General features: G+C 34.1%; 1 protein-coding gene across 1 annotated transcript; it reads right to left on the bottom strand.

Annotated features, from left to right (window-relative positions):
- Positions 1-4,222: 4,222 nt before the first annotated feature.
- Positions 4,223-7,482, bottom strand: LOC125478491. The gene is made up of 3 exons (XM_048586672.1): positions 6,991-7,482; positions 6,734-6,904; positions 4,223-4,372 (listed from the first exon to the last, which is right to left on the bottom strand). The coding sequence occupies exons 1-3, from the start codon at positions 7,480-7,482 to the stop codon at positions 4,223-4,225; spliced, it is 813 nt and encodes a 270-aa protein (XP_048442629.1).
- Between the last annotated feature and the right edge of the window lie 8,758 nt (positions 7,483-16,240).

The raw sequence follows: 16,240 nt of genomic DNA, 5'->3' as shown, positions 1-16,240 counted from the left end.
AAGTTGTGGAGAATTGAAAAGAAATCACGTTTCTGGGAGGAAGCTTTGATTTGTTTTGAAGAAATCGAAATTTATTCAAAATCTGTTATGATGATTTTCGTTCGGTTCGATTTTGTGTTCTACTTTTGTAATGGTAGATACCGGAGTTGGAATCAGAGACCTCTTAATCTGTTTGTGATTGCGATACAACGATTGACAAGATAATTTGAAACAAACTGACATGACATTTGTGTTGGCAAGTTTATGCTGATTGAATTTGATTCAGACATGGTGTTGTACAAATACAAATTACAGACCTTCTTCTTATCCATACTTCTCGGATATGGTGTTGTGAAAGTACAAATTACAGACCTTGTTCTTATACATTGGACAATATAAAGACGAGGAAGAAGAAGGTGTACAAGTCAAAGTACAATTTTACCCATGTATTAACAAATAGTTAACTGAAAAATCACTTTTGAACTAAATTTGCTAACGAAATACACCAGAAGGGTTTAAATCTAAGTTTTTTTAGCACATGAACTATGTTCTGAATACCTTATGACCACATGGATCATTTATTCGATTTGGCCTTACTTATTAGTCCCCATTGTGATAAGGTAGTTGGAATATAGCTCATGTGGTAAAAAACTTCAGATTTAAGCCCCTGTGGTTAGGACGGTTAGGATTTAGACCTAAAATTAAAAATTCTGTTATCTCTTCGTTAATTATTAGCACGTGAGCCACACATATGAGGCTAAAACGGGACTCTCCATCGAGAGAACAAGTGCGAATTAATCAACGTTACTTAGCTAGATCGATGGATATAGTTTAGGGAACTTTAACGAAAAACTCATAGTACTGTTCACTTTAACGAAAAACTACATTTTTACACTAAAAAGTCAATCATAGTACTATTCACTTTACCCTTTATTTTGTCCTTATCGTTAAAACCCAAAGTTTTCAAATCATTTTCATTAATTTTCCTTGTAGTTTAGTTTTGTTAACATAATTTTGTTATTTAGCCAACGGACAATTATATGTTCCCAATTTGTCTCCCTATTTGTCTCCCTTATCAGTTCATATATCTGTCTCTCATATGAAGGTCATTTCTTATTGGTTTACCCACTTTTCCATTGAGTCAAAAACACAAATTCTGTTTCTCCATTTTTTTTCTTTTCTCCGTGGATCCTGTAGAGCACTTTTAATGTGACATTGTGGTTGGTAGGCTAGGTTATCAACCGGTGGTTTTTGCATGTACTTTCAGACCCATCACTTTAAACATATTGGAACTTAGTCTGTTTGCCTTACGTGCATTGAGCACCACCACCACCTTGCAAGCCACCTTTCATTTATTCCACCACCAGTGCAACCCCATTTAATCCATCTCCATCCATTAACTTAAATTAGAACTCAAACCCTAGCTAACCTCTTACACCTCTGCACCCCATCTCTCCTTACCTCTTGAACACACCCCCGTACATCGATCTTTCTCTCCTTACCTCTCGAACATGCCCCGTACATCTCTCTCCTGTAACCAGCTCCAGTATGGCCACCATCACCCAAATAGAGACTGACGACGAAGATGAGTACAAGGACAAAAATGGACGACGATACATTTTGGAATGAGTGGCATTGGTAACATTCCTTTTCCATTGGGGTAAAATATTTCAAATTGGGTAATTAGGACTTTGATAATCAGGTTTTATTTTGTTCAGGTAATTAGGGCTCTGATAATCAGGTTTTGTTTTGTTCGGGTAATTAGGGCTCTGATAATCAGGTTTTGTTTGTTTTCAGGAATCTAATTTGGACTTGAGCTTCATAGATGCACCTTCGCATTTAGAAGACCAGATCCTGCCATACGAGCTGTGGCAGTTTATAAAGAGATATATTGCTTCAAATGACAAACTGGCAAGCTGTTACTACTTGTGCTAGTACTCTGCAAAAAATTAATTCTAAGAAGGTACTGCATTTGTGCTATGAACTGAACGCGCCCTGCTGTTGTGAACTAAACCCTAAAACCTATGAAACCTTGTTCGGAGGGAGACACCAACTGAGCCCTAATTACCCGAACAAAATCTGTTCCTAATTACCCGAACAGAACCTGATTAATAGAGTACTAATTATTTTTGTATCAATTTTTTAAAACACTATATTTAATGTTCACTTGCAGCCGACTGTTGGGCAAACAACGGCTGTGGAATGTGTTGAAGCACTCTACTTTAAAGAAAAGGGAGTCTGAGTTGAGCTATCTGTTGAACACGTTGTGGATAGGGCTTGGAGGCCAAAGCCGAAAGAGGAGCTTTCATTTGAGGAGGAGGGCGGCTACATATACGATGCTTTCGATTTTATCATGGAGCACGGTGTTGCACTGGAGCGCGATTGACCATACAATAAACCTCCAATCAATGTAAGCTAGCTAGCAATCCAGTACTTGTATTATAATACTTTTGAAATCAAAGAAGATTTTGAGTTAACAAAACTGTATTTCATTAATTGATTAACATGAATACAATGCTAACTAAATCAACACACTACACTGATCACAAATACTAATATCTCTAACACTCATGGAATAATCTAAGCCAACCTCTTTAGATGGCAGTGTCATAAGGAGCGCGATTGGATTAAATATTTTCAAGCTAGACACATAATCAATCTAATAAAAACATAACAAACACATCGAAAATACATATCAAATTCCAAAACAAAAAAAATCATAGCAACAGAGAAACTTGAAGTTAAAGGCTATCAACGTTGCTGCTGGCGTCAAATCGGTTGAAAACAATGTCGGGGGTTGATGAGAATTTTATCGAAGTTCAAAATCAAAGTTTGAGAAAGACGAATTGGGGTTTTACGGTTGGAATTTCGCCAAACTACATTTTTCTGCCTTTAAAATTTTCACCTTTTTTTGTGGGTCTATGTGTGCATTTTTCATCATATTTTTATGAGTAATACTAGAAGATAATTCGGAGGTAAAATTTGAAAATTAAATGATATGTCATTAATAAGAAATAAGCACATTTATCAACCTTTTATCTAATTATCAACCTTCATATAATTTAATTTACAAATTTAACCACTCTAACATTTCTTTTTTTTTTTTTTTTAATTTTTGTTTCCTTTATTCTTTTACAATTTCATCACCCCATCTATTATTATTATTTTTTCAATATAAAAATTAATCCAACCTTACGCCGGCAATAGAAAAAAAAGAGGGAAAGTAAAATAAAAAATAGTGACACCATATATTTTCACGTTTTCGCACATTTTTTGAGATACTCCAACCATTAAAGAAAAAAAGAGAAGTTAAAACTAAATAAATGCGAAAATGACAAAAAAAAAAAAAAAAAAAAAAGAAGAGAAAATTACCTCGAGTTCGCCTTTTTCATGCTTCATGCCCTTATTTCCCTATATATCAAGAAGACGTGCGTGATTAGCGAGAAACACAAAAACCAAAAAGGATAATAATAGGGAAATCAAATTCGTTAATTAAATTTACAAACCAAATGATGTGGGTGTTGATGATTGAATTATTATATAAGCTGATTAACATGTTTATTTCCTATTAGTGACACATCTTTTGGTTTACAAATTTAATTTAAAATTTTGGTTATCCTTAGTATTATTGAATAAAAAATAAAGAAATTAACACCATAACTCAGCTACGTTACCAAGAAACACCCAGAAAATCAAAATCAAGAAATTAACACCATAACTCAGCTACGTACTTCTGTCTTGGCCATCTTGTCCTGGTCGTGGTCGACCTTTGCCGGGGATGGAAACAATTAAATAGTGTGAGTGGCGGGAAGTGCAGAGTAACTGTTTAGTTCTTGTGTTTTTTATGTGCTCGTTGTTAGAATGTAAAATTTGAGTGTATGAATTCGATGGATTATTATCAAGTTGAGATTTTGACTCAGAAAGAACAATCACCATTGAAATCTAAGAAAATTTAGAGAGAATTTTAGAAAGAGGTTTTTTTTTCTTTTCTGTGTAATAGCTTCTTCGATTACATCACTCACAAAGTGTGAGGGAATATTACTGTTAGAGAGAGAAGCTCTCTCACTCTCTCTCTCATACATCATTACATAACTTGATCTCAACCATCCATCCATAACTAATTGCTTAAGATCATTACACTTGTCATGAAATATGACTCAATACAATCTATCTAACATAGCAGAGGTGTTGCTTCAACTTGTTCTTCTCCAAAGTCATCTAGTACAAACCTTAGCTAAATTGCCTATGCCATGGCTTCTGCAACACTCGCATACTCTGCTTCTGCAGTGGACAAGGCTACACTGCATTGCTTCATAGAGGTCCAAGAAAATATCCCTGAACCAAAGCTAAATGCATATCCAGATGTACACCTCATGTCATCTTCACTCCTTGCCTAATCATTATCACAAAAGCCAATTAACTTAGCTACTTTGCCTTTGACATACTCAATTCCATAGTCCAAAGTCCCTTGTACATATCTCAAGACTCTCGTGGCAGTTCCCAAGTGTTTTCTAGTTGGACTATGCAAGAATCGAGCTAGTAAACAAGTTGCATACATCAAGTCAGGTCTTGTAGTTGTTAAGTACAACAAACTACCAACAATCTTTCTATATAGACCCTCATCTGTACTTTCACTACCATCAATCTTACTCAATTTCTCATTCACTACCAAAGGTGTGATAACTGCCTTGCAATCTTTCAACCCAAACTTTTCAAGCAATGTTTTGGCATACTTCTTTTGATGTATGAATATTCCTTTCTTAGTTTGAACAATCCCCAAACCAAGAAAATGGTGCAATAGACCTAAATCAGACATTTCATAATGATTCATCATTTCCATTTTGAACTCTTGCATCATAGTTTTTGAGCTTCCAGTGTAGATAATGTCATCTACATATAAAGATACAATGAGAATACCTTCATCACTGGTCTTAATGTATAATGTAGCCTTAATTGGACTATTTTCAAAACCAGCTTTACTGAAATAATTGTCAATTTCATCATACCAAGCCTTAGGGGCTTCTTTTAGACCATATAATGCCTTCTTCAACTTGTACACTTTATCTTCTTGTCATTTCAAAACAAATCCTAATGGCTGATCAACATATACTTCTTTATGTAAATCCCATTAAGGAAAACAGACTTGACATCCAATTAGAACAACTTCCATTCCTTTTGAGTTGCCAAGGCAATCAAGGTCCTAATGGTGTTTAACCTTGCCACTAGTGTAAAGGTTTCACTGAAGTCAACTCCTGGCTTATGGGAATAGCCTTTGGCTACCAATATAGCATTGTTCTTTTGCACCGAATCATCTAGATTCAATTTAGTCTTATAAACTCACTTGACAACAATGATTGGTTTATCAACTAACTCCTAGGTAGAGTTTTTCTCAATCATTTCTTTCTCAGTAGACATTGCTACATCTTCAAAAGACTCAGGCTCAACTATGCACAAATTGCATCTCTCATATACTTCATTTAAACTCTTGAATCTCAGAGGTGTATGATCAAATTCTTGTGGACCTGTGTAAGCAGCTTGCGAAGATGGAGTAATAGAATCAACATTTAGTTGATCATTTTGATCTTGTTACTTGTGCTTCTTGCATCACAGTGTATACTTTGATCTTCATAATTTCCAAAGATATTCACATGCTTCATAGCCTTAGAGTTTCAATTCCAACTAGCATATTCATTGTATATGACATCCCTGGAGACAATCAGAGTCTCAGTTTCAAGATTATAGAGCCTATAGCCCTTTTCACAAATTCCATATCCTAGAAAAATACATTTAAAACTAGTTACATCTAGCCTCTGTCTTAATTGGCTTGGAACTTAAGCATAACATAGACATCCAAACACCCTTAGATGCTTGATCCCTGGCCTTCTCATACTGAAGGCTTCAAATAGAGTCTTTCTATTCAATGCATTGGTTGGATTTCTGTTGAGAATATAGGCTGCAGTGTTGATTGCTTCTGCCCAGAATTCAAGTGGAATACCCTTCTCAAATAACATACATTTTGCCATTTCCTCCAAGTTCTATTCTTTCCCTTTGCCACCCTATTTTGTTGAGGTGAGTATGCAACAGTGAGTTGCCTCTCTAGTCCAAGAGTTTCACAGAATTCAGTAAATTTAAAGGAGGTGTATTCACCCCTTCTATCACTTAGCAGTCTTTTCAGCTTGTATCCACTTTGCAACTCAGCAGTGGCTTTGAACACACTAAAAGTCTCAGATTTATTTCTTAGAAAATAGATTCATCTCATTGTAGTGCAGTCATCAATAAAGGTGAGAAAGTATCTGTTCCCAACCTTGGTTGGTGTTTGCATTGGACCACATATATCTGAATGGACTAATTCTAGTGGTAGTGAAGCTCTCCAATTGGTTATGCTTGGAAATGAATCTCTGCAATGCTTCCCAAAAACACAACCTTCACAAATTGCATTCTTCAACTCTGGCATACCAACTACCATATATTGTTCCTGCAATAACTTCAAAACATTCATGTTTTAATGCCCCATCCTCTTATGCCATAACTCAGTAGATTGGCAAATACTAGTTTTCATTGCCATTTGCATTCATGGTTGAAGTTTAAGTGGGAAACATTTATTACCTTTCATAGGTACCTTCACAATAAGATTAGTGCATGTGTAGTCGTCATAGATACATACATTAGTCCCCCCAAACACCAAGTAATGACCACTCTCTATCATCTACCTCACACTTAACAAATTCTCTTTCAATCCAAGAACCAACATAACCTCCTTAATGTATCTTTTGCCTTGCTTGGTCTCAACCAACAAATGTCCCTTTCTAGTTACATCAACAAGTTGCCCTGTGCCCATTTCTACCTTCGCAGTTATGCTCTTGTCAATGTCAACTAACAAGTCTTCTTTCCCTGTCATGTGGTTACTACAACCACTATCAATATACTATATATCTTCACATCTTTGCACAATAGCATTATTACATGAAAGAACATTGTGGGAGTTTATTCAATCTGATTTGCAAAGTTCACATGCTGGTTTCCCTTATCCTTCTTACCATTACAGTCCTTAGCAATGTGATCCAACTTCTTGCAATTATGACATCTAGGTTTATTCTTGAACCAACATTCACCAAAGTGAAGCTTATCACAATACTTACAAGAGTTCTTAGCTCCATCAGAGGTTCCACCAGCTTTTCCAGCTTGATTAGTAGGCTTATTAACCCATTTTTTGCCTTTTGACTTCCAATTCTTTTGAGGCTTGAAGTTTTGATTCCCATTATACCTATTATCCGTAGGAGCCACATTTAAACTAGCAAAAGCCTTCTCAGTTTGATTGTCAACATGCCTATCAATTCTTTGTTCATACCCCTTTAGAATAGCTACCACATCTTGAGCATTAACTATCTCTAGATCTTTAGTATTCTCAATCACAGGGGCTATACTATCATAAGATCTAGGTAAGCTTATCAACAGTTTCTGAACAATTCTTTGATTACCAATATCTTCACCATAGCTTCTCATTTGACTGATTAAATCAAACAACCTAACTAGATATGTAGAGAAAGATTCATTTTCGCCCATTCTAGTGTATTCAAAGTCACGGTGTAAGCCTTGGAGTTTCATAGACCTCACATGTTTATCTCCTACTAACTCTTGTTTTAACACATTCCATGCTGCATTTGCAGTTTCTTAGATGGCGATTCTCGAAAATATTTGATCGGAAACCGCCCCCTGAATAATGCCAAGCACCTTTGCATCTTTGACAATGTTTTCTTGCAATAGCTTGTTCTCTGTTGCAGTGAGATCCTCCTCCTTCTTCATTGGAGTAGCAAAACCCTTCTTGACTATATCCCAGAGTTCGTGTGACCGGAATATCCTCTTCATCCTGATTTGTCAAAAATCGAAGTTGTCTCCATTGAACACCGGTGCTCAAAGATCAGCACTGCTCGATCTAGCTATATGAGACTTGTAATCGAGTTTCATAGAGATTTTCTCCCTTCAAATTTGCAGCAGCAAAGCTCGATTTAACTCGAGTTCTTCACTACCCAGAATCACAGATTCATGCCCATTTTCAGATGATCTAACATTGCTCTGAGGCCATGTTAGAACGTAAAATTTAAGTGTATGAATTCAATGGATTATTATCAAGCTGAGATTATGACTCAGAAAGAACAATCACCATTGAAATCCAAGAAAATTTAGAGAGAATTTTAGAGAGAGGTTTTTTTTTTTTTTTTTTTTTTTTTTTTTTTTTTTTTTTTTTTTTGTGTAATAGCTTCTTCGATTACATCACTTACAAAGTGTGAGGGAATATTACTGTTAGAACGAGGAGCTCTCTCTCATACATCATTACATAACTTGATCTCAGCCATCCATCCATAACTAAGTGCTTAAGATCATTACACTGGTCATGATTTATGACTCAATACAATCTAATCTAAGATGCCAACTAGACTATGATCTAATGGCTTAGATTAATTCACCCCATAAATCAGCTAATACATTTATAAATCAACACTTGTTATTTTTCTCTTTCGTTAGGGGTATTTATGAACCTAATAGAGGGTTGGGGTTGCAGCAAAACTCGACACACAGAAAGCTAGACAAACAATGGAATTCTCTGGAAAAGTAAGACATGTTATGAAACTGGTTGTTGCAGTGATATGGACTATAGTTCTTCCTGTTTATTTTGGAAATTCTAGAAGAAAACATACTTGTTATTATGCACGATATGGAAGCTGGCTTCAGGGTCCTATATGGTTGCAGTTGCAATTTATTGGACGACTAACGCCGTTGAGATGGTGCTGTTTTTGGTTCCTTTATTCGGCAAATACACCAAGATCTCAATGTACCTGATATGCACCATTTTTTAGCCCACATTACTTCCTCCTCTCTTAAAACTTGGGACGTTCATTATAGTTCCGAGCTTCAGTTTGTAAATCACTGCTGTTATTACCAGTGGCAGTAGTACTCATAATACTCTCTTGGACGTTACTGAGTTCGTTAAACAATTTGGTTTTTCGCTCCTTAATGTTACCAAAAGGCGAGTAGTTCCATCTTTTCACCAGGAACTTAAAAGTATCTGCACACGCTCTGAAGTGATCCATAGGATTAAGAACACCCTTGCACTTCCAAGCATTGTTAAATACCTTAGAAGCTTCATCTATACAACCAAATCTACAATACATAATGGTCACAAAATTTCCTAAAAAGACATCATAGTTAAATCCCTTATGAGAAACACCCGTGCATCCGAATCCCTTCTCGATATCTATCAAAACTTCCACAAGCTTGATGTTGAAATATCTCATATCGATCGTATCTTTGTGAAAATAAGAGTTTAAATATCCTAATCCACTCCAACTAATGCCGTAACCTTTTGTGATAAAGCCTCACACCTAACGAATTGTCCAAGTGGTAATTAACAAGTTGAGGACAATATCAGTGTTGGTGGAAATGAGCTTTCGACCCGTCTCTCTGATAATCCTACACTTGGAACATTACAGCCTCCACTATCCCTTTCGTACTCATGTCCAAGAACAATTCAAAACACGCTTTGAAAATTCCCATCTTCATATACCAATCAATCATTGCTGTCCAAGTAACCACATTCCTCTCCAGCATCTGATCAAACAATTTCTAGCATCCGCAATCCTTCCCATTTTGCAGTACCCATCAACCATGCAGCTCTGAGAAACCACGTTGCTATTAATTACCATACCCTCAAAAACTCGAACTGTATTATCAGTTCTTCCAACCTTCATATACCCATTTATCAAAACATTTGTACAAACCCGTTCCCGCCACCTAACTGGCATCTCACAGTAAAGCCTCTCAGCCTTGTCAAAACATCCCCGCCTTTCCAAAACCCGTGATCATGGCACCATAAGACACCTCATTGTGCTCCAGACTCCAGTATCCCAGAAACAAACTCAAAAGCATCATATACCGTACATTGATTTCTAATATAAGCCTGATCATCGCATTATACGATGCTAAGTTTGGTTGGGGAAGTTCGTCGAACAGTTTACGTGATTTGGAAGTTTGGCCAATTTTGGCATCTGCAGTGAGCATAGCAGTCCAGGAAATAGTGTTCTTCCGTTTTGGGTTATGTGGGAATTGCACTAAACAAGAAAGCTGCTGGCTTTTCTGCTTTTGGACACTCTTGGGGTTTACAACAAGCTTGACTGGGCAAAAATGAGCAGTGAATCTTATGACGAGAAAAGCTATAGTTGGGAAAGTCCAGCTATAGTTGGGAAAGTCCTTCTGGAAAAAGCTGGTTTTGAGTTTCGTAGGCATGATTTGAGTTGGCACAACACATGATCTCAATTAGCAAACTTGTATTTTTAATCTGATGGGCAAAAATCCATGTTAATCAACTTGAACTAGTTGCCTGGCCTCAATAGCCCAACTCTTGTTTTGATGGGCATGGTGGCATTTTCTTAGACCCAACGAGAGGAATAGGCTTAAAAACCCTGACCCGATTTGGATGAGAATTGGGTTAGGGTTGTGAATTGGCTTGGCACTGCTAGACCGAGCTTAGCTCATAATGGAAATAAACAAAATCTTTGGTATTGACATGTTTGGCTTCTAAAGTACGTGAAATTTCAGTAGAAACGAAAGAAAATAAGGGATTCCATATTAATCTTCGTCTAAAATTAAGGTCAATTGAAGATGGTCAATTTTTATTTTAGAAAAAAACCTCGACGATACGAGATAAATTTTATTTATAAAAAAGATAGTTAATCTAAATTTAGAACAAACGTAAACATGAGTCTTCGAAAGAAAAATCTCAAGTATGATCTTTTGTACAATAATTTTTGTTTGAATATAAAATAATTCAACTTGTCTCATGAAAGAATACGCTCACAAATTTCAAGAGTCAAGCATACCGACTTATTAAACTTTTCTTGTTCCTTTCAAATGTCAAGCTTCAACTAACCAATTTACAGCCCTTAGCTTTAGCACTAAGAACCCCTTATATACTTATTTTTATATATCCAAAATTTTACGATTTTTTTTTTGTCAAATGAACTCACGTCGTGGTACAAGGGTAACACTTCTCTCTATTAATGTAGTAGAGGACCCCTTGAAAGAGAAATTTTACGATTTAATAATTCTTTTGTTCTTTCTAATATCGAAATCCAAATGCATCCCACCAGGCTATCCTTATCCTATCATGCTTCTAACCCAATTTTTAACTCCTCCATTCTCTCAACATAATTTTGGAACGCATGCATGCACATAAACAGGTACATGTGTATTGGGTTTAGTAATTATCTAACCAATTGTTGCTTTTTAGGTGGCCGATTAATCAAATAGTTTTACTTCCATAGTTCCATTGCACTGATTTAGCATGATATTACTACTACTATTCATTCCCCTTAGTCTCCTAATTTGTTCTTTGCTTTTTAATTTTTCGGGTGAAAGAGTGAATGATATATCAAGGTCGGTTGACATTTGCTGAAATTTTTTAGAGAAAATTAGGTTGACATCCTTCTTTTTGTTACTCCATTGATTAAAATCTTGTGGGAATATTAGAATCCCCTGCACTTTTCTAATACTCTTTAGATTAAACATTGGTTATATTTTGAAATTTGATAAGGACGCCTAAACCATAGCTATGTCAGCATTTTTATATTTATTTAGATTACATGTAATTATTGTGTTTTTTCAATTTAAAATGTTAATTATTAAATTCCATATATATCCTTTTAGGTTGATATATTTCTGTACGTGGCCTTTTTTTTTTTAGGATGCCAATTTCTTCTCCCACGTTAGAATGCTATGATCCTCATTTTTGAATTTTGAATGGACTTATCCATTTCAATTAGTGGTTGTTTTCACTATTTTATATTGATATCATGTGAGATAATTAGATGAATTATCTATTTTCAGAGGCTTGAGGTTGGTACGTTTAGATAATATATTTAAACGTGCCGAATATGTGCCAAGAAGATATATACAACAATGTACCAAATATGTTTTTTTTAAATAAATATAAACGTACCAAAATAATATATAAATGTACCAAATGCATACAAAAAAAATATGAACGTACCAAATACGTACCAAGAAGATATATAAAGTAACGTACCAAATCTGTACCAAGGAGAAATATATGTTTAATCAAGAGGAAATATATGTACCAAATATGTTTTTTTTTTTAAATAAAATAAATATAAACATATCAAATACATACAAAAAAGAAAACAAACATACCAAATATGTACCAAGAAGATATATTAAGTAACGTATCAAATATGTACCAAGAAGAAATCAACGTTTCATGTGTAATTTGAAAGACTTTTTATTAAAATTGAATACTACAATATTTATCTACAAGATCTAAGGAGTTTTGAGATATTATCTAAGAAAATTAAAAGTTATATTAAATATAATGGCAAGTCGCATTTTTGTGTATTTTGAAAGACTTTTTTTATTGGAATTAAATTCTACAATATTTATCAACAAGATTTTAGGAGTTTTGATGTATTATCTAGGAATTAAAAGATATATTTATATAATGGCAAGTTGGGTAATTTAAATTATAAAAAATGCTACTTCTAATCCATTTGGCACCTAAATTGTAGGAAGATGTTTAATCAAAACTCTAAAGGCCATAAATATTTAATCTCAAAATTTTAAAACCTAGGCATCTGTATCAAAACCCCCCAAATCTTATTCATTTTCAATTTTTGATCAAGGTCCTTGGGTATTAATAACATCATTAATTATTTGAATAATAAAATATTTTTATTTTTAAATATATTCCTTTAGTGTTAAAAATGTTACAATTAGTATATTTATATTTATGGCTAAATTTTTTATCATATATTTTTATTTTTAGTTTGTAACTATTTTTAATTTGTAAATATTTTTTAATTTGTACCAATTTTCTTTTCATTCTTAATTTGTACCCATATATTAATTTCTGTTTGTGCCCATATTTTTTAAAGTTTTACTTGTGTTTGTACTCATGTGCATACCGTCACGTGACATTGTATATTTAATCAATGATAGAAAAATTACATATGGTATATTTATGTTTTATGCCTAAACTTTGTATCATATATTTATATTTTTAGTTTGTACCCACTTTTAATTTGCAACATTTTTTCTTAAATTTGTAGTATTTTATTTTTGGTTTTATTTTGTACCCATGTATTAATTTCTTTTAGCGCCTATATTTTTTAAAAATTCATTTGTACTCATAATTTTCTAATCTTTATCTGTTCCCTAATTTATTTACAACGTACCCATTCTTCTTTATTAATGTATCACTTTGTTATATGTGAAATGTACCATTTTTTTTGTAAAATGTACCAATTTTTTTAACACTATGGATACATTCTTTTGCCATTTATTATTTCTTATTTTTACATAGTTTTTATCCATCTATTCAATCAAAATGTTTGAATTTTTTTTTTATTGTAACCGTTTCTAATAGTATTATAATGAGGGATTTTAAATTTATAGGATTATAAATCTCATAAAATATCAAACAATTAATGTCAAAACTATAAAAATAAAAATATAAATACTAATATAACGAGGTGTACAAAGTCAAGGGACTTTGATCAAACTTTGAATACTATCAAGGTTTTAATCAAAGAATGTTAAGGATTAGAGATCGTATCCAAAGTATCCTAATTTTTTAACTCCAACAATAGAATACTTTACCTTCAACGAGAATACGATACAAGCCAACTCTTCTTTGGCCTTTTATTGTGGTTATCATTTAGTTGAATTTAATAATTAAAATCACTCTCATTTAACTCAAATTTTCTATTAGACTTTGAATCGGATAAAATTAGAATCAAACTCAAATTTCAGACCCACTTTAAAACGCCGTAACCCTTCAACTGTAAACCAGACTTTTCTTTAATTCAAAGAATAGGTGGATGACAAATCAAGATTACGATTAATCAAAATGATTATGCTTAAATAAATAATTGGCGTGGTTTCTGCAAGGTGTTGGTGTCTTGTCGGGAAGCATATCGCTTGGGTGGGGATTCATATTCACAGCGCACTAACAGAGGTTGAGGGAGATTTTGGGATCTAAATTCCACCTAAATTGATGTGGTGGCACCACGTGCACCTTAGCCTATTGGATGTTCGATCAAACATAATTTAGTAATTGGTATCTTAATCCATGCGTTTCTTCAGCTTCTTCCTCCAACCATTTCTTTGACTGACATCCCCTCGAGTGCTTGATCAGATAATTACTTCTCTTATAATCAATGAAATGAATAACAACAAATTATTCAAGTGGATTTTGGAGTAGGTGAAAATTGAACATGAGACTTCAAATGTAGAAATAATTTTGTTAATTTGTTAATTACTTGAATTACAAGATATTTGAGCACTTCTTTGAAAGGTATCATAAAAAATATTTATGAAACCTAAAAATATCACACTACTTATTATATTAACTCGAAAAATATACTATACAAAAGCGTTTTTGATTATCTAGAACTTATTTTGTAAAATATTCCAAACACACACCTATAGGTGTTTGAATAAATTGGAGACCACAGGTGGTAGCTAGTGGGTGTATTATATGATAAGTTGTCTTTGTGCGAATATGCCCATGTTATCATGACTTGCATGCCTAGCCACTTATATAAGGCCTAACTTGTTTATATTTCATACCACTTGCAAATCATTTAGGTCTAATAACTTAAACACAAGTACTAGACTTCTCCCTTGCAATATTCCTCATTTCTTAGTTTCTTGCCAATTTGATCTCTTGCCCAAATGGCTTCTTTGGTGCCTGAAAACTGGTCATACACCAATATGGGTATTAACGATAATTTCTCGGAATCAGTTGGACTTGCGTCATCAAACACGAGCAATGCCCTACTGATGTCCTTGTTGGAAGAAACACAAGGTGGCGATCAAGACCACGACGAGGAACAGTTAAGCAGCCTGATCCGAGCTCTAGAGGTAGAGCTCGAGCCTACGACGGGTGAAGGTGATGAAATTTTCACGGATAATCTTCATGAATTTGGTGGCATTAACCAAGAGGATCATTTTCAGCCGTTCGATGTTGAATATGTGGACGGTAGGGATTTCCAGGCAACAAGCGCACCTGGGTTCGGTTGGATGGATATGAAAAAAGGGTCTTCTTCTTCACAGGGTACTGAGGAATCAGTTGATTGGTACATGGATGATTCTTGTTTTGATGACATCGATTGCATGTCTAGTTCTGGAGGGTCTCAGTACAATGGCAGCATTATTCCTACAACTAATATTACTCCTTGTGAGGAAGATGGATACCAAAATCTGTGGCAGGAAACATATGTTAATACAAGGATGCATGTTTAATTGAGGCTGATTATTAATTAATTACATGTAAAATTTATTTTATAAATATTTTTCGTGTCAGAAATCAAGCTGTTACTAGTTGAGACGGCCGAGAGATAACTAGTAGTAGTTACATCAATAATCGATATTGTTATTTGAAGGAAATCACAATCGGCCTTGCCAGAGCACTGACAGTAATTTAATAAAATGTTTTACTTATGTTACCAACAATAACTGAAATTATAAATCTCAAGACTTTCTTGTTGACCCTTTGGATTGGGAAAACCTAAGTGAAGAAGAGACTTTATAAATACCTAAAGAGAGGACAAAGTAGAAATTTCTCTGTGAGGGTTTAACAAGTAGAAAATTCAACTATTTTAAGGCTATAAATTCATACAAATATAGCAGATTCAAAGTGAAATCATTGTTGCAGATGACTTTTACCGTAATGGTGGAAAATAATCATGTATATGCACTCTAGTGCAAATTTGATCTTCATCGATTACTCTTCCCTTGACAACTAACATTTTAATCGACTATCGTTATGTTTGTGGAAAAAAAAAAAGAAAAAAAAAAAAAAGTGAAATCATTGTTAACAACAAATTGATTCCTTATAAAAAGACGACATTCTGAACTGACCATCCTCTTTCTGGAAAGAAAAAAAAAGGGAGAACTACAGCATTCATGATTCATCATTATGTGAAACCTAGCTAACCTCAAAAGATTTTCTTTATTGTTAATTTATACAATATGATTAGAAAAATTTTAAGTGAAAAAATAAAAACAATATTTTATAGTGTCTTTTGACTCTTTTTGTTGTATTGACAGTCTTCGGACTTCGAATCTAGTTGTTTCTATTCATCATCAAACTCACTTTCATCACTCAGGCTTACTTAATTAGTGACCTTAATATCTTGTAGTTTCATTTATGCATTGGCACATTGATTTTGTATTCTTAACTATAACGAAA

This window comes from the organism of the source record quoted next, unplaced genomic scaffold, assembly GCF_019419815.1.
Source record: "Pyrus x bretschneideri cultivar Hongxiangsu unplaced genomic scaffold, Pyrus_bretschneideri_v1 Contig25, whole genome shotgun sequence".
In the NCBI taxonomy this organism is placed as follows: domain Eukaryota; kingdom Viridiplantae; phylum Streptophyta; class Magnoliopsida; order Rosales; family Rosaceae; genus Pyrus; species Pyrus x bretschneideri.
This window is presented reverse-complemented; position numbering and strand designations above follow the sequence as displayed.

What these genes read in the sequence shown, in the direction of transcription:
- LOC125478491 (XM_048586672.1), bottom strand. Translation starts at nt 7,482, where the DNA reads ATGAGAAGCTATGGTGAAGATATTGGTAATCAAAGAATTGTTCAGAAA. An exon ending in AGGATAAGGGAAACCAGCAT is followed by an intron (nt 6,905 to 6,990) that starts GTGAACTTTGCA and finishes GAAGATATATAG; the next exon opens with TATATTGATAGTGGTTGTAG. An exon ending in GCAAAAGATACATTAAGGAG is followed by an intron (nt 4,373 to 6,733) that starts GTTATGTTGGTT and finishes GATAATGATTAG; the next exon opens with GCAAGGAGTGAAGATGACAT.